Consider the following 20111-nt stretch of genomic DNA (forward strand, 5'->3'; position numbering starts at 1 on the left):
TATATATATAAGTTTTAATATATAATAATAATATGAAATAAAAATTAAGCTGTTACATTAATAATTAAACCGATTTCGTATGCAAGATGTTGAGTTATTATCGCTCATATAGATTTTTAGGATCCTTGTCAATAAGATCACTCTCAGAAATAAAACTTTCACTTTTGACAATTCAGCAAACTTTGAGTTGTATTCTGTTAATTTTGAGAATCATTTCGTCTCGAAATCATGTGATTTGTGACGATTTGGACGAAAATGTTTCCTCAACTCGGAACCACATCGCAGTGCATTGTGGGAGATTGTTAACTAGAATGACGAACATGGAATGAAGACTTAACGATCGAATTTAGAATGATGAAATATTTTTTTACTTTTGATGATAGTTATTTCGTCACTGACAAAATATGTGCTCGGAGCACATACCAGGAACCGGGTTCGTCAAAAACAAAGAAAGTTTCATGAAATTTGTGTATTCCTTTTATTTTTTTTTACAGTGATGGTTCAAGTTAAAAAGACACATAAACAGAGGCTGTTAGTAAATATAAAATATTTAAATTTAGTAACGTAACTTGACTCACAGTTGCTTGGATAATTCACTCACATCTACTTAATAATTCCTATTGCAAAGTAATTATTAAAAATAAAAAGTTAGCCATAAATAAGTTGTAAAAGCCATAAAAAGTTGTGGTACGTGTATTCTTGAAATATACAAATATTTTTTTTTATTGATCCGCTAATTAATTTGAACTTTTAACTGTAGATGGACTTTTGAGATTGACCGGACCACGGTTGTTCAAAAAAATTTCGAAGTTTGGGCAGAGGAACCTACTGATCCTGATTTGAAGTGTGCTGTTGTCAACGAATCTAAGAAGTTTGAGGTTCAAGCTGTGGACTGTGGAGGACCGGGACTATTCTATATTTGCGAAAAAAAATCTAAGGATTGTAAGACTTTTATCTTTGCTGTTCATCTTTCAATTTTATTTTTATCATTTTTACTTGTAATTTTCTTTTCAACAATATTTTTGTTGCTGTTGTTGTTGTCATTGCAGAGAGAAAAAAAATTATGAAAAATTAAGTTATCTGACTGGTTTTGACACAATTTCTTTTTAAAAAAAGGCTTAATTAAAAATTTAATTTTATGTTGGGTCTTAAAATTATAAATTTAAAGAAAAATTTAAAAATTTATGAAATATTTTTCAAAGAAAAGATGAATTTGAGCTTAAAAATTAAAATTTTTTTACTTCACGTAATCAGCAGTACATCAGATTGTAATGCATGAACTTCAAAATATTTATTTTTCTTAATCATTGATGTTCACCTTTGTTTTGAACTAAAATTTTAAAACTTCAATAAGACAGTGAAACAAAATTAAATATGTTGTTTTCGTTTGAATTTTTAAAAAAATCGAGGCGTTCTTACTTAATGTTTAATGTAACAGAAAATTTAGCTTTTAAATCCAAACATTGCTCACATTTTACAAATTTCAAAGTATTCTATTGTAAACATTTTTTTATAATATGTGTTAGCGTGAAGAAATTTTCTCAAAATCAACGTCCTTCAGAAAATACATTTAAAATGTAAGAAAATTCCAAAACGTTAGAAAATTGTGACAACAAATAAATATAATTCAAGATTAATTGCTGAAAATAAATTTAATTTGTCATAAAAAGATACTTCATTCAACTAAATAAAGTTTAAAACGTTCAAAACATAACAAAACCTTTAGTTTTGTTTTCGGGAAGTTAACTTTCGGTTACATACGAGAAAACTATAGTTTCATTGTTAAAAATAGGAAATCAGAAATTTAAAAGCTTTTGAAAAGCTAAAGAACTAAAATTGAAACATAAATAATAACGTTATTAATAATAAAAAGAGAAATTTTGAACGAAATTGCTGATTTTTACCCAATCGGATACTTTTCAGTTGAGCAATATCATGCGTATCAATGCTTTGAAATGTCCCTAGTTTTATATCTCAAAAATAATGAACACATAGCTGATCAGATCTTCACATATCTGCGAGGTAATGAATAGATAGCTCATCAGATCTTAGCATATTTTTAAAATAATGAACATATATAGCTCATCAGGTCTTTTGCAATTTAGTTATAATTCAACCAAATGAAAACATTAAATTTAAAATAGCATTTTTTGTTGTCACTGCGCAGTAAAAACTATTGAAAAATTAAATAAAACACTATCAAGTATTTCAACACTTTGAATCGTCTCCATCAATATATCTTAATAATAAACTTAGGTCAGGTCTTTTGCAGTTTAGCTATTAATTTAGCCAAATGAAAACATTTAACAAAATATAACAACTATTCTATACTTCATTGGTTTATGTAGAGATTCTATGGAATGTATGGAATCGGTTGATTCTGTAATTTATCTGAATCAAGAGTAAAAACAACTTTTGAAGTTAAGCTATTATTCATCATGCATTCAACTGCAAACAACGTATGTAAAAATCGTATAGTAATAAATGTGGTATAAATTTATCTTTCAACTGACGTAGTTCAGCAAAAACTAGCGCAAACTGGATTTTTATATATATTGCCGTTGCAAATTAGATCAGTACAATAAGAGGAACACTAAAAATACATTTAAATTACTATGTTGCCTGGCTACAAAAGTAATATTAAAGCATAATAGTGGAAAAAATATTTTTAAGGCGTGTTCATGTTAAAGTTAAGAACTGATCTGATTGTTACATTTTAAATACAACATTTATTTTTACGTACTGCAAGTGATATTACCCGTGAATGTCAAAACTGATTGGCTGAGGATTCATGGCTTTTGTTCTTGTCATGATTCAGTAACTAATCAGGTTCGATACTCACATGCGACATTGCTTGCCAGTACACAATAAAATCTGATCCAAAAATTAATTAATTCAGCGTGATGATAAACCAAGTTCATTAACTGTAATGCTAACAAGCTATCTTGTTTATATGTTATCGACAATGTTTAAAATTCACAATTTTAGGGAATGGTTAGCTATTGTATAGAAAAGTAGCGGGCAATGAGTGAGACGATTTATATTTTACACATGCTCAATAGAATGCCAAATGAGAAACTTGCAAAGTATGGAATATATTTTTGATTCGTTTTGAAAGTAATGGAATGCAATTTAAAAATACGTTCTAGAGTATAATATTGCAACAAGTAGGTCAATTTTGGTTTCTCATATTTTATATAAAAATTTTGCTTCTCTGAAGAAAATGGCATAAATTTCATTAGGCACAACTAGCTTTTTTCTTTATGTATTTTGAATGAATTTATCTATGGTACTTTCATTATTTTTTCAGAATAGCATATATGTATTTTTGAGTAATGCACACTATTTATATAATAGGCTTATCAGGACTTTTTCATACTTTGCCGAAATTGCATTTGTCATTCTAATAGAATGCTTAGGTACTACATGCAGTATAGTAAATCCCATATTTCTTACTTTGCCTAAAACGTCCGACATTATATACAATACATAGGCATTCTATAGAATGCTTGCATTTCATACTTTGCCGGTAACATATACATAAGCACCTGATGTTAGCTGTCTTCTTCTCAAGATAGTTTTGAGTTTCTCGAGTTGCATATACTTGTAAGGTTCGCATAAGTTTAATTTTATTACAGCAGAGAATAGTTTAACTTTCATATAAAAAGGTGGTAACATTCAGATATGTAAATAGAACGCTTCGCAAAAACATATATTTCGCTATTATTATTTTTCATTAAATGCTTTCATAAAATATCTCTTCGCTTATTTACTGTATTGCATATTAATTAAATTCCTTGTCATTCCACTTTATCTTATATACTCAATAAAATGATTTTTTAGAACTTAATGACACTTATCGAATAATATTTATTATTTTATTGAAGGTAGAAGAAATGTTGTATTATTACTAAAGCTATAACTATTGCAGCCTGCGCAGACAAAAACCTCCCATACTATATTTATGGAGATCAATGCCTTGTTGCTCAAATGAGCACGTACGTAGAGCACGCTTACATAAAGAATGGCTGTGACTCAGGAACTCCAGCATCGGTCAAGAACGAGGCGTCGAAAAAGAATATGAAGGAAGCAGCCATGAATGCCTTTATAGGTGGAATACTCATAACAGGCTTGAAGAGATACCCGGATGGAGTATTTCGCAACAGTGATGGTACTGAACCGAACAAAAACCTGTGGGCAGAAGGAGAACCGGGGGATAAGAGCGATTGTGTCGGAGTTTCATGGCATTATGGAAATAAACTCAAACTCAAGGCAATTGATTGTGATGTTCAATCAGCTTTCATGTGTGCGATAACAGGTGATTATTTTTAAACTCAATACAATGCATTAACAGGATCTTCTAAAAATGCCTGGCAATATAAAAAAAAGAGAAAAAAAGAAATTAAACAAAAATGGAAGGACTGTAAGTTTTTCTGCGCTCTTCTTAGGAATATAGGTCTCACTATTAAATAATTAACCCCAAGAACCTGAAGCAGGAAAAATATTACTCGATTAAAATTTCATTCCTTTCAAAAATATCTCAATTGGAAATAATAATCTCCATGTTTCAAGCTCTCAAAATCTGGCACCCATTTACAAGACTTGCAATACATGAAAGAGAATAAACAAAAGTGATTACTTCTCACCCTCGATCCCAACACAGGCTGATCAAAGTGGTAATTCAATTCTAATAAATCATTCGTCTCTGTTTATTTTTCTTAAAAATCAATATTTTTCAAAACAAACAATGATTATTTATTTACAAAATATAAAGTTTTTATAATTTTGATTAAGAATATTTTGTTAATATGCTAATCGTAACAAAGGAACGATTTCTTGGATTTGAGAAATGATCAACTCCTTGCAATAAAAATATATAACATTGAGGAATGCAGAATGTGTGAAAAAATAGGAAGCAATAGGCGAAAAGTAATTTTACTAGTTAACAATAAGTTACGAACATTTTGTATTACATAACAGTTCGGTCGCGCAGTGGACTGATCGTAAAGACACGGTCAAGCATCACTGGTTGCAGTCAGTAAGAGGGTGGATGACCACTTTGACCAGCCTGCGTAGGGACCGAGCGTGCGCTGTATCGGTCCTCATTTAACTGTTCCATCGTAAAGTGCTCGACTTCGGGAGCAGGTCGTTGGGCTACCAAATCAGAGGAGCCATCCCCTCTGCTGAGGATCAAAATTGTGATGGCATGTTTTTTGATCATCCTCAGGGATGTTTCCCAGACCGTCGCTAATAGCCTATTGTGCAGCTCTAGTGCGACGTAAATTAAAAAAACTACCTACCAACATAACAGCTTGAATTGGAAACGGTTCTTATCTCTTTTGAAAGTTTTATATTTTTAAAAATTTGGTAAGATTTATGTCTGGAAACACCGAATTTCTCTCACTTATTTACTTTATTTTATTTATTCGTGTTTTTGTTACTTTGTTTGCAAGCCAGGTCAGGTGCAAGCTTATGAAATGAAGATCTCCAGCGAGATACATTTTTCTACATTGGGTAAATAGCCATTATTTAAAGCAAAAAAAAAAGACTCTAAAATGCAGTAACTTTTGAATAAATTAAAAGTTAAAAAACAAAAAAACTCGCATTCATAAATAGAAATGTCCCTTTCTACACATCGAATTTCAACTCTGAAGTCACATTCCTGTTATTCAGTTATTCTTCATTTAAAGTTTTTAATTTCTAACATCAATTATTGATATATTTTTTGAAATGAATGAATTTATTTTCTTTTTTCAAATTGATTTTTTCTGGATCTTATATTTCAGAACAACTATAATCTAAACAGATTTTTTTAATGACTATTAGACTGTTATTAATAGTTAAAAAGTACTATAATATAATTTTACTTGAGGAATTCATTACTAAAGAAACCAGGAAAAGGAGCTCCAGAAAAATTTATATCACGTGTCGCATCTTCGTCAAAGGGTTAAAGTTATGCGTATAAATATCCAAAAACCGAAACAAGTTTTAAAATATTTTACAATTCACTGTATTTGCTAAATAGACGGTTAATATATTGATAAAAGGTTAGCTTCTTAGCTGAGAAGTTATTTTTAGTTGAAAATTTAGCAAGCGAGCTGAAAATAAAGATATGTTTTTAAGTTAAGAGATATTAAATGTAATGTATTCAACTCATCAATAATTTATTCAGCTCAGGTGTAGTTGGAATGTCCTTTGGTTGATTAAAAAAACGAAATGTAGCTTCATAAAGATAGCATGATTCTGACTCCGATTAAGAAAGCGAGATTAGAGATGCTGTAATCAACTACGCTCTCTTTTTCTTTTGGTTAATTTTGAAAGTACTTTGTTACAACTCTGTAACCACGTTAGATACAGGGACTTATAGTACATGGTAACTTTCAAACTTCTGTCTTGTTCTCCTTTAAATCATATTTTTTATACTCATCACATTCATATCTCGAAAACTAATCATATAGTTTGTCTACGGTAAGAACTCCCCCCGGCACAAAGACTGAGGACATCCGCAGCTATGAAAACAAGAATAGCGCATTCCAAGGAGGGTAGCTTTTCTTCACTCTATGGTTAACACAATAGACCGAAGAAAAAGTTTTTCTGTCCTTCGCTCACCCGAGCCGAATTCTGTCTTAAACAATTACCCCACAACCCTACTTGAAATAGTCATACCTCGTTATCATAGTCCCCACCACGGGTCCAGACGAATGGTTAAGGTTTTTTATTTTTACTTTGCACAAACTTTTTTTTATTTTTTTTAATTTATTTTTATTTCCAATGAGCTGCATTATTGATCTTGCCGATGAGCAGACCTAGTGCGTTCTCCAGAGGTGGTATCCACTCTTTCAGGACCACCACAATGAGTCATGTTAATTTGGTCATGTTAATTTGGACGTCTAGTTTCTGTCACACTAGATGGCAGCACCGAGACTCTATTCTTTGCACAAACTATACAAACTTATACAATTGCTGTTTTGTCTTCAAGTAGTTACAAATAATCGAATCCTCTACAACTGAGTATAGGAATTTTTATGTCTCTATTTTTAGTTATATTTTGAAAAAAATAGTGATATCAAAATAAGCTAAATTGTTAGTGCATCTTTTTAGTTGATTGCTATTATTTTCTCCCTCGCGAAAGCGACATTTAAAAAAAATATTGCAAATTTTATATATAAATATGAGATTTTTTTTTTAAAAAAAATTGATTTTTACCATGGTTTATTGTTGATGATAATTTCATATTTTGTCTCTTTTTTTTAGGTAATGTATCTCAGATTTAAATCAGGTAATGTAGTGTTGGCTGTTTTTTTTAGATCTCTAAATTTTTTTTCTTTGGATATTTGTTGCTTTATTTTAATATTTTACTTAATTGCTTTAGTAATGCATGATTTCTTGACACTTGTAAATTATTGACTAAATGGTGAAAATTTCAGCTTGGCAAGGAAACCTTGGAGTGAATGAAAGATTTAAATGATAATTAGAGAGGACATGAGAGTGAGCGAGTGTTTGAATGTTTCGTGAGAATATTTTTCTGTTGCTGATTAATAATTTTCCCAACTACTGCGAGTTGTTTTAATTTATTATTCAATAGAAAAAAATATTAATTGCTTGAATTGTTGAGAGTGAGTGACTGATTGAATGTTTCATGAGGATATTTTTCTGGTGTTGATTAATAATTTTCTCAATTACTTTCAGTTATTTCAATTTAGTATTCAATTGAGGAAAAATATTCAGTGTTTGAAATATCCTGTAAATTCAATAAAAAGCTATCGTTCTGTAAGTTTATGTTCAACGTATAGACAGTTATGTTATTTGTAATAATACATTTGTGATATTTGCATAGAAATCTTGTTCCATATTTAATATTTATAAATATTTATATTATTGATTTAAATTCAGCAGTTGTAACAATACTTATTGTCACATGAAGCTGTGTGTTTCAAAATGCAAAATTTTGCATTATTTGTAATCATTATATGATCAAAAATAAAAGAAATAAAGCTTTGTAAATTATTTTCAAAAAGTTTCTAATCACATAATTTTTTTCTTAAATTTTAAAATATCTTTGAGCTATAAGTTCTTCTTTAACAAATTAAGATAACTGCTTCACTATAATATTGAGTGCTCCAAAATAATGATAGCAAAGCTTAGAAAGTGCCTGGAACAAAAGTACTATATGTTATCCAATTGGGTACCTATAAGCTCATTTGTTGCTAAATCGTGACATTTCTTATGGCACGTGGCATTTGTAACAAAGATACAGAATTGCGTAGGACTTATTATTTAAAAATATCGTAGTATCACAGAGAAAAGTCAAGAGTGATTAAGTATTCACTAATCTATAATATATATTTCACTTATATGGAACAGTAAACACGGATATTTCTCTATCTATCGGTAACATTATAGTTATTATTCATTTTGTTAAGTTGTTTTAAGTAATAATCTAAGTAGTGTTGAAAAATAATACGATAAATATTTATTTAGAATAATTTTGTATGCTAATAGAAATAAAAACTTAGTAACGAAATAATAATTTAGATTAATTTTTTTATCCATTCTGAAATGGCTATAGAAATTTCAAACACATAACGTGCTATGGTGCCGAATACTTTCATACCAATTAATGGAGATGGAGCTTGCTCTTTCGAGTAATAGTACGTATATATGATTTACGATATCTAAGTTATGGCTCGAGAGATGCATGAGGAAGTATTACAGCATGAAATGGAACATTGGGATTAGTTTTTTTTAATCTTATCTCATGACAGAGATGGAAATAATTTTAATACTTTCGCTGCCTAAAATGCGAAATCTTCAGAACTCAGTTTGAGTGATTTGTCATTTGAGTCATTTGCTTTGACTGATTTAATGGGTACTGGGCGGATTTAAATTATTACTAAAATTAAATGCATAAAATAAAGAAACTTTGGGCGATATCACGGATACCTAATAAAAATTGTTAAAATTGATACTTCCGCATGGGCAAACCCACAGGGAACATCTAAATGGTGAACGAATTTGCTTAATGTATTTTTTAAAAACTAATTATGGTGTTAGGATTGGAGGAGGGTAGATGAATAAAAATATTTAAATACAGTTATGCTGTGCAATTTGCTGTAGTTACCACTAAAGTTTATATGCTGTACGAGAAAAATTTTAGAGGTGACCAAGCTGATCACTAAAGGAAGCTAATATTATTATAGTTCTACTTGAACTGAAGCATGTGTTCAATTCTACAATATATCAATTCTGCAGCAGATTCATTTTGATAAGGTTTAAGGTACCGATATTATGAGTCAAGGTTGTTCCGATGCTACTTTTCACATAATTGACACCAAGATCTCGGTAATAAGCATGGAATTAAAGTTTTAAATCTTCTCTCTCGAGAACGTTGTTTTCGAAGATGTTAAACAGTCATGATGGACTTTAGAGTTTCTCGTTGATCAGAATGTTTGACCCGCATGCTAAATTAATAAGAACTCGTCTTTAATTATCTTGAGTATCCATTTGTCATTCTAAGAGCAGTTTGAAGCGGGACAAAACATTAAGTGTTTCGTTGGTTTCTAAGCTTTGACCCCCCCCCCGAAAATCATAAAACAAAGTTGTGGTTCAAATGATATCGAAGGGCGTGAAAACAAAGGAATATGGATTCTCAGTCTTCTAGAGTATAAATCAACATTTTCTGAACAGTAAGCTGCTTCAAAGCACATTATGACCATCTAACATCAGTGGGTTTTTAAAACTTTCAACGTTCTCTTAACTATATATTCACGGTGACAATTACAAAAATAAATGTTCCTCTCTCTTTTTGTTTCTTACGGTCAAACGAAGGTTTAAAAAAAGGATCCATATAGCTATATCATCAATATACAATTATTTCGAAGGTAAAATAACTATATAATTTTTAATGATTTATCATTTACAAAAAGCATGGAAACAGTTTGCCCATTGAGTTTTTAAAAAACTGAAGTTTAAAAAAAATCATCCATGTAGTTATATTACCAATATAAAATTATTTCGAAGGTAAAATAACTATGTAATTTTAATTGTTTATGTTCTACAGAGGACATAGAATTGCTTTGTTCAATGGGTTTTTTAAAAACTAGAGTTTTGAAAAATAATCCATGTAGTTGTATCACCAATATAAAATTATTTTGAAGGTAAAGTAAATATATAATTTTTAATAATTTGCCTTCTACAAAAAGAATGGATCTACTTTGTTATTGAGTTTTTCAATACTAGAGTTTAAAAAAAATGATCCATGAAGTTGTATCACTAATATGAAATTATTTCGAAGGTAAAATAACTATATAATTTTTAATTGTTTATGTTCTACAGAGGACGTTCAATGCGTTTTTTAAAAATTAGAATTTAAAAAAATAATCCATGTAGTTGTATCACCAATGTAAAATTATTTCAAAAGTAAAATAACTATATAATTTTTAATTATTTATGTTCTACACAAAGTATGGAACTACTTGAGTCTTTCAAAAATTAGAAAGTACATAAGTAAACTTTCAGTCTTCCAACAAATCCGAAGAACTTTATTTGTATAGATAAGTGTTTCAATCATGTTAATTATATTACACTGAGAAGCTTTCTTTTCTTTTCTTTATACTATTCACACCATTCTTTCTAACTTTAGAGGATATAAGAACACTCAGCAATGCCGTAATTGGGGCTTCACAAATCATGCAGAAGATGAAACTTAGGAAATAGGTGACAAAAGTAAAACTTATAAATGCGTACGCCTGAAAATTAAATTTAAAAATCATTTAGTTTATGTAATAAATAAAACAATAATATATCTAATAGTATATCTAATTAATAAAACAAACTTGATATCAAATAATGCCTGCCCTTTTTATCCACATGTCAAGACAGACGATATTCTTAATTAGTTTTCAACCGCAAAATATTTTTTTCATTCTCTTTCGAGTGCTTCCATTTTATTGTTTGATTGGTGGCATCATTCTTCATTATTAAGTTTGTTGTAAACTACGAAGTGTGCATTTAAAATCACACAAGGTCCATACCATTAAAATAATTGTTCTTTTTTTAAATTACAGTTCTGTTGTCTTACATTTATCATCATTATGTATATAGAAAGGTGTGTACTAGATAACATTCTAAAAACAATAAGCAAATTAATTAAATCTGGCCTAGGGTAATTTCAATCCAAGTGGCGTTTATTCATCAATTCATAGACTTTGAATTATCTTTTTTAAAGTGTGAATTTTCTACACCCAACGATGAATCCTACTAGAATAAAATTGAAGTAGGTTAAAGACAGATTAATATTAGGATTGATGCAAATGTCGATTTGTAAAAAATGAATAATAAAACTATGGAACGATTTTGATTCACTACTTTGGCTATTGACATTATGACACAACTTAGAATGCTATGTTAGGGAAAGGGAGCATTGAACTTACATGGAAATCTAGAATAATTCATCAGTATTGTCATCAGAAATTTACCAATCAAAATTTTTCTGAAAATTCCGGCAGATAGGCAACATGCAATACAATTAATAATTATAACATGTAAGTAATTTTTTTCTTTTAGAAAAAAAGGTTTCTTGGGTAGAAAAGTATATTTTCAATTAAACTTTCAATTTCTATATTAGACTATTTTATTTATGGTTTTAAATTACTGGAGATATTATGCCAATAATGAATAACGGTCACCATATACAATAGGCTTATTCCGTATTTAAGTAACAGTTTTCGTAGCAGTTACACATTGTGTAATGATACCAATATTCACTTAATTTCATTTCACGTGTAACTTTTTTTTAAAAAAAAAAGGGTTTATGGTGGAAAAGTATATTTTTAATTTCTATTTTAGACTATTTTATTTATCGTTTTACTAGACGCATAATATGTATAGGCTTATTTCGTAGTGGTAGCTGTTAAACTTTGTGTAATGATATAAATATTCATTTCTTAAATTTATTTAAATAATTATTTTGATTCTTCTACATTTTTCTTCTCTAATTAAAAGGCAGTCTTGTAAATCAAGATAATTTAACCTTTTTCTAAAATTTGAATGTCGCAGCCTGTCCAATCAAAACATGAGCGATAAATGTTATTAGTTTAAGGGAAGCAAGACGTTTTCGGTGTCGAAAAAATGATTTTTTCAACCATATCGACAAGCAATTTTTTCTTAATATTAAATACATTTTAAAACTTCAAACTTTACATTTATGAAAACTACATATTAATATCTTTCAATAAAAATAAAAAGGAATTTAAGATGTTTATAAATTTAATTTTTATAAATATTTGNTTCAAGTTCTTCGGCCTTTTCCTTAGGGAAATTTTGTTTCTTATTTGCTGCTAAAAAATGGCGTCTGATTCAGTCAATGACTTTGATGGAACTAAATGAAAACGTGATAAATTAATGTCCGATATTTACAGGCTCCCGCTAGACGGCGTACTCGAGCGTTGCGATCGCGAATATTCTTAATTAGTTTTCAACCGCAAAAGATTTTTATAATTCTCTTTCGAGTGCTTCCATTTTATTGTTTGATTGGTGGCATCATTCTTCATTATTAAGTTTGTTGTAAACTACGAATTGTGCATTTAAAATTAGACAAGGCTCATACCATTAAAATAATTGTTCTTTTTTTAAATTACAGTCCTGTTGTTTTACATTTATCATCATTACGTATATGGAAGGGTGTGTACTAGATAACATTTTAAAAGAAATAAGCAAATTAATTAAATCTGGTCTAGGGTAATTTCAATCCAAGTGGTGTTTATTCATTAATTCATAGACTTAGAATTATCTTTTTCAAGGCGTGAATTTTCTACACCCAACTATGAATCCTAGTGGAATAAAATTGAAGAAGGTTAAAGGCAGATTAATATTAAGATTGATGCAAACGTCGATTTGTAAAAAATGAATAATAAAACTATGGAACGATTTTGATTCACTACTTTGGCTATTGTCAGTATGACACAACTTAGAATGCTATGTTAGGGAAAGGGAGCATTGGACTTACATGGAAATCTAGAATAATTCATCAGTATTATCATCAGAAATTCACCAGTCAAACTTTTTCTGAAAATTCCGACAGATTGGTAATATGTAATACAATGAATAATTACAACATGTAAGTAATTTTTTTCTTTTAGAGAAAAGGTTTCTTGGGTAGAAAAGTATATTTTTGTTCAAACTTTCAATTTCCATATTAGACTATTTTATTTATGGTTTTAAATTACTGGAGATATTATGTCAATAATGAATAACGGTCACCATATGCAATAGGCTTATTACGTATTTTAGTAGCAGTTTTAGTAGCAGTTACACATTGTGTAATGATGCATATATTCATTTAAATTCATTTCACATGTTTTTTATTTTTAAAAAAAAAGGTTTTATGGTGGAAAAGTATATTTTTAATTTCTATTTTAGACTATTTTATTTATCGCTTTACAAGACGTATAATATGCATAGGCTTATTTCGTATTTTAGTAGTGGTAGCTGTTTAACTTTGTGTAATGATATAAATATTCATCTGTTAAATTTATTCAAATAATTATTTTGATTTTTCTACATTTTTCTTTCAATTAAAAGGCAGTCTTGTAAATCAAGATAATTTAATCCTTTTTTATAAAATTCGTATGTCGCTGCCTGTCCAATCAAAACATGAACGATAAATATTATTAGTTTAAAGATGTATATGTTACCATCAAAGTATGAAATCCGGCATTGTATAGAATGACTAGGCATTGTATAGAATGCCTAAAATTAGCCGGAAAAGTATGAAATGATTTATATTTCACACATTTCCTAGGCATTCTATAGATTGCCAAATGAGAAATCGGCAAAGTATAAAATACATCCCCGATTCGTTTCAAATATCACTTGGCAAGACTCGTGACTTTTAAAGCGTGGCTCGTTATTTTGGACTAATAACAAAAATTATTTTTTTACTGTGCTACATGGAAATGGAGGAATGTAATGAAATTTACATGGAAAAATTTAATGAAATGTAATTCAAAATGTCATGTTGCAACAAGTAGGTTAATTTAATATTTTTTATATGAAAATTTTGTTTCCCTTAATAAGAAAGGCTTAAATTTTGTTTTGCATAACTTTTTTATTTTCTTTCCACATTTTGAATAAATGCTTTTCAATGGCACTCTCAGCATTTTTTCAGAATAACATTTTTATTTTTAAGAATTGCATGTTACTGGGAATGATCGACATCAGTAGTTTTACATTAATTCGATATTTTAATACTTACTGACGATAGATTGGACGAAACATCAGTGTAGTGTATACCGGGCAAATGTATACTGGGTAGTGGCACTTGACCTTAAAAAGAACATCAGTGTAAGGTATACCGGGCAATGGCACTTAACTAGAACTAGTATGACTGGTTTTTTGGTAAATGTCCGAAATATATACTAGATCTAGTTAAGCGCCATTCCCCGGTATACATTTGCCCGGTATACCTTACACTGATGCTTTTTTAAGGTCAAGGGTCACTATCTGGTATACATTTGCCCGGTATACCCTACACTGATGTTTCTTCTAATCTATCGTCAGTAAGTATTAAAATATCGAATAAATGTAATTATATCCATGAATAAATTAAAAAAACCGGATGTAATAAATATTTCGGACATTCACCAAAAGTGACTATGTGATTGCGAACAACCACCGATTTCGCTCATTCACAGTAACATGCACATCATTTACATAATAATCTCATCATGGCGTTTATTTCATACTTTGCCCAAATAGCATCCGGCATTGTATAGAATGCCTTGGCAAAGTATGTAATACTTCTCATATTTCATACTTTGCCTAAAAACGTCAGGCATTCTATACAATGCCTAGTCATTCTATACAATGCCGGAGTTTCATACTTTGCCGGTAACATAGATAAGTATCCCCCCTTTTTGATACTTTACCAAGAACATTTGATCAGCAGCAATAGAATGTCGAAATCGTCCAAAACACAGTATTATAATGATTGGATGAAGTAAGTATGCCATGTAAGTCAGACGTCCAAGTGGAACAAAACCATACCAACTCAAAATGGACTGAACTACCCCTGTGGAAATAAGATTTAAAAAATACATTATTGCAAAATGAAATAATATTGACTCTATCACTACATATTTTTACAGATGCCGTCACCACTAAAATTAATAATAGTCTATTTCGTTTACTATTATTGATAGAAATCCTAATACTGAACATACTTTTGTATATGTTTAAATTTTTTCTTACTTTGTTAACTAATCGTTGAATATTAATAAATTACTCTAACACAGTATACAAATCGAATGCATGTTTGAAACAAGCAATTATTTTTTGAATTATTGTACCCTCTGTTTTTGTTTGCTGGGTGGCGTAGTTGGGTTGTCGTCGGCCTTCTGAACCCAAGTCTGCGGGTTCGATCCCCGGCCCAGACACCGGATTTTCGGGATGCAGAAAATCCTCAGCGGCCATGTCGCATGATTATGCGGCATGTAAAAGATCCCTGAAGTGCCTTATTGGCTCTTGGCATTTCCGGCAAAATTAAATTCCTAGTGCTCGGTGCTGCCATCTAGTGTGGCAGAAACTAGACGTCCAAATTAACATGGCCAACGGTATCTCACCAATTGTGGTGGTCCTGAAAGAGTAGATACCATCTCTGGAGAACGCACTAGGTCTGCTCATCGGCACGACCGATAATGCAGCTCATTGGAAATAAAAAAACCCCTCTGTTTTTAATTATGGGCATTCTAAAACTAAAAGAAACTGATAAAGAAAATGAAACATTTGTGATTTTGTCGTACTAGGGCAATCCAATTCATACTAGGACAATCCAACTAGGTATTGTCGTACTAGTACAATCCAAGTTAAACGCCAATAAATGAAATTTCACATATGTTTAAAAATAATTTTATTTAAATTATTCTTATAAAAATTATGCGAGATAATTTTGTGCTTTAACAACGTTTTATTACAGTAATAAAGTTAAAAAAAATTTTAGTGTATATTTTTGGGTACATGCATTTTGGTTTAGTATATATAAATAATTTTTATTTGACTAAATTAAATATTAATTGGGATAAACTTTAATACAAATTTAGATAGCTTTGATCTAATCATAATGAAAATAAACAAATTTAGATATCATCAAATTTATTCTTCAATATTTAAGCAAAGTTTAATAACCGAAACTTTTGTACAAATGATGCATTGCAGGAGTTATCCCAAAATTAATGTGATTAACAATTGAAATCACATTAAAAAAATTTCAATGCTTGCAAAAAAAATGCGTGTTTTATCTTCTTTGCATCTCTTTATAATTTAATAAGGTTCAATCATCGATTTAATTAAAGAAATAAATAAAACAAATACATCGAAGAGCCATTACATTATGACCACCCTGCTAATAACATGTAGGACCACCTTTAGCCCTCAAAACTGCTAGCACCCGCCATGGCATTGATTCCACAAGGTGCTGATAGGTAGTCTGAGGTATCTGGTACCAAACGCTCACCAACTGGTCCTGCAATTCCCTCACATTATGAGGGGGTAGCGTGGCAGCACGAATTTGGTTTTCCAAGTAGGACCACAAATGCTCTATTGGATTAAGGTCAGGTGAATTTGGCGGCCAAGACATGACTTGAAAGTCACTGGAGTGTTCCTCGACGATTCGACCCTTATGACATGGTGCATTATACTGTTGCTAAATACCATCCCCCGCAAAAATTTCTTTTGCCATGAATGGGTGAACCTGGTCTGCAACTATGTTCAAGTAGCTTACAGACGTCAGGAATTGTTCTATGAGGATTATGGGTACTAATGTGCCCCATGTTCCTGGGCGAGAAATCATGAAAACCTGGGCGAGCCCATTGTTATAGATGGAAGGTGGTCATGATGTAATGGTTCTTCGGTGTATAAGACTGCTATTTAAGGAACACTTTTATTAATATTTTTGTATTAAAACATAATAGATTATGAAATTATTTGCATCGTTACATAAGCATAAATAAGCGCCGAGAAGTTTAAAGTTACTTTTTAAATTTTTCTGACATTGTAAAAGTTGCCTTGGTTTAATTGGATTAAAAAAATAGCATAAAAGTTCTCAACTTTTATGGAAAGAAGTGAGAAAGTTTTGTGCACTTTAGAATTTTCTTCATCTCAGTAAATTTAAAAATAGCGATTAAAGCTTACCTGAGTTAGTGTTCATATATCTAATTTAAGCTAGAGAGTTACATCAGGTGAGACTTATCATAGAAATATTGACAAGGGATTATGGAACTTTTTATCGACGCAGGTCATAAAGTCCTCAATGAAAACTTACTGAGTGCAAGTAAATTCAACTCTTATTTTTCAGAACGACCCGAACAGCCAGTGTGGCGGTGTGCATGTAAATAAAGTTTATAAAGTTTTGTTGTCAAGCAAGAATGTGAAGTTTTCATTTCAAGAGTAAAATACTCATGTGATTAATTCTTTAGACTATCTAATAAGGATAATCAAATAACTATTCCATATCACTTCCAACAAATTTAACTATTAGAAAATCTCCAACTTCAATATGCGGATTAAACTAGTTTTTTTGTGTTTAATTTTGCCTTTTTTAATAGTAATTCGACTGATTTTGCTATGGCTTTTGTTCTTTATCTTTTGTTAAGTTTTGCATTGCGATTCCTAATGTCCATATTTTCTGATTTCGTATTTGTTAAGACTGATAAAAAGGTAGAGTAAGAGCGGAGATTAAGGAATATGATTTGTATTTGTATAATTTTAGTAATTGTAAATTTGATGTGTTTATTTTTTTAAATTAAAAATTAGAAAAAAATGAGGAGGGTACCTTTTGCTTAGCTGGGTGCAAGCAAAAAATTGCCAAAAATGTAAACCTCCACCAATTTTTTAAATTTCATTTCTTTTATTCACTTTTTTATACATTGAAGAAATAAATGTTCACAAAAATTAAGAAGTAAAAAAAAAATTTTCTTGCATCTGTCAAACGAAAAATTACAAAACTACTCGAATTATCATTGCGATAATAAATGATAAAATAAAAAAATTATTAGAGAGATTTTTTAATGGGGTGTTTCAAAATTGTTGCTCAGTAGTGCATTTTTTATGCGTTTAAATTCATAGCTATTAACAGTTGGAATAAAGAGCTTCGCATTTATGGTGAAGGAATATTCAGGGTGTGGGTGGAAGCTTGTATTGGTATAGTGGACTAGTTGAAGAATACTGACAAATTGAAGATTGCGATGAAAACAGAAGGGTGATGAAAATTAACAGTTGAACCGGATCAGAATTAATAAAAAGCTTTTATTTTATATACTTGCAGAGCTCGAGGTACCAAATATACATATTATCCATAAGAATTTCAGTTGAATCAATTTTTGCATAATAATAGTAATAAGGACAGGCCATGGGAGACGAATCCCCCACAACCTGCCTAGTCAAAAGCCAGATTAAAAAGTACGTGTAATTTGTTCCCAACGGACACAGAAGCATGGGTAGGAGATCCAAAATTGGCGATTTAATAAATTATAACATAGCCAAAACAAAGCCAACCAGTATATCAATATTGGGTTTAAAATAATACCTTGGCGATCACGAGTCGCCAACAAATTTATGATAATTATTATAACCATGCAACTGAAAAATTTTTGCGGTTAGAAATTAGAAATAAAAAGTTATAAATAGATTTTTGTTTTCGATTATAGGCGACAGTGAATTAATAAGTCTGCATTAGTAATGTAATAAAAAGTATCCGTTGCATTGATCTATAAGAGAAGGATAAATATTATATGTTCATGTTCGTTTTTAAAAGATTAAGTCTTTGATTTATTTAAAAAGTAATTCTATTAATAAAAATCAGCTTAAGTAATAAGAGATATTTAAAAGGATTGCAAATAAATATGTAATGCCAATTGTGGCATCACAGCATTGATCTCAATAATGATAGAAAAATTACAGTGTTTAATTTGATGCTTGATTCTTCAACCCACTTTGTTCACTTTATATCCTTCTGATTTTTCATTATTAAAATTCTATTCAAGCATACATGCCATTTTCATCAAGAATCTCAAATATACAAATTTTGAATCTGTCTATTAAGAAAAAAAAAAATTCTAAATTTATTTTATAAACTTACCTCCATTTTCATTGATGCACATGTACGTTATCCATGAAATCATTAAGCACCATAAAAGTCTATGGAATCCACCATACAACGCAGACTCCAATGTAGTAGCAACGCGTCCTGAGTTCCATAAATAAGTTGCGAAGACGACGATTCCTCCAAACAGAATTGATAGGGACCAACCAAAAAATATTTTCGACTATTGAGACATGAAAGCAAAAATAAGGAAACATTAGGCATGCAATTTATCGTTTATATAAATACTGATAGGGATAACTGTGTACATTTAATTCGAAATCCTCAAATATGGTTCAATGAATTGTGCAATGCAATAAGTTTCCTCAAATATGGTTCAATGAATTGTGCAACGCAATAAGTTTCACTTGTTACCTACCGATTGAGGCCTATGCTGTGATGAGGTAACCATGTTTTTTTATGATTTTGAGGCTTTCTGAGGAGAAAAAAAGACTAAAAACTTTTAACACTTCGCAATTGTTTGTTTCGTTTTATAACAGTAATAGTTTTAGCTGCCTTAGGAACGGAGCTAGCTGCAAAATTATCTGCCGGAATTGGACCTTATGGCTTTGTGACTGCTTATGGGGAGATGATTGTTTTTCGAAATTTCAGATAAATTCACTTAGTATGAAGAAAGTGTAGAACTTTTTGAAAGAAAAGGGAATTTGTACGTGAAAATAATTTAAGAGCAGCATTTTATGAGATAAAAAATAAATCATTTCATCAGATTTTAACTTCATCAGCCCAAAACCAACTCTTCTTCTTCTTTTTTAAATGTCGCATCTCGCTTTGTTCCATATCTCATTTTTACTAGCTTAACACGTTGAGCTCCGGGTCAACCACCGGTGGCTGACACTGGACTTTCCATTTAGGCCACGTCAACCACCGGTGGCTGACACTGGACTTTCCATTTAGGCCTCGTCAACCACCGGTGGCTGACACTTAAATTACATTTAGGCCACTTCAACCACCGGTG

General features: G+C 30.4%; 2 protein-coding genes across 2 annotated transcripts in view; one reads left to right on the forward strand and one right to left on the reverse strand.

Moving 5' to 3' along the window:
• LOC107444611 (uncharacterized) overlaps window positions 1-8017 on the forward strand; it is a 12531-nt gene extending 4514 nt beyond the window's left edge. Inside the window, exons 3-5 of the mRNA XM_016058823.3 lie at window positions 761-942; window positions 3932-4318; window positions 7255-8017. Of these exons, the coding sequence (XP_015914309.2) occupies window positions 761-942; window positions 3932-4318; window positions 7255-7274 (589 nt within the window). The 3' untranslated portion in view covers window positions 7275-8017. The remainder of the gene's footprint in view (window positions 1-760; window positions 943-3931; window positions 4319-7254) is intronic.
• Window positions 8018-10420: 2403 nt separating this feature from the next.
• Window positions 10421-19326, reverse strand: LOC122270674 (nose resistant to fluoxetine protein 6-like). Its single transcript, XM_043049020.2, has 3 exons — window positions 19133-19326; window positions 14928-15070; window positions 10421-10748 (listed from the first exon to the last, which is right to left on the reverse strand). Exons 1-3 carry the CDS (start codon window positions 19173-19175, stop codon window positions 10581-10583), a joined length of 354 nt encoding a protein of 117 aa, XP_042904954.1. The 5' UTR covers window positions 19176-19326; the 3' UTR covers window positions 10421-10580.
• Between the last annotated feature and the right edge of the window lie 785 nt (window positions 19327-20111).

The sequence above is a fragment of the Parasteatoda tepidariorum genome, chromosome 5, assembly GCF_043381705.1.
Source record: "Parasteatoda tepidariorum isolate YZ-2023 chromosome 5, CAS_Ptep_4.0, whole genome shotgun sequence".
Classification (NCBI taxonomy): Eukaryota; Metazoa; Arthropoda; class Arachnida; order Araneae; family Theridiidae; genus Parasteatoda; species Parasteatoda tepidariorum.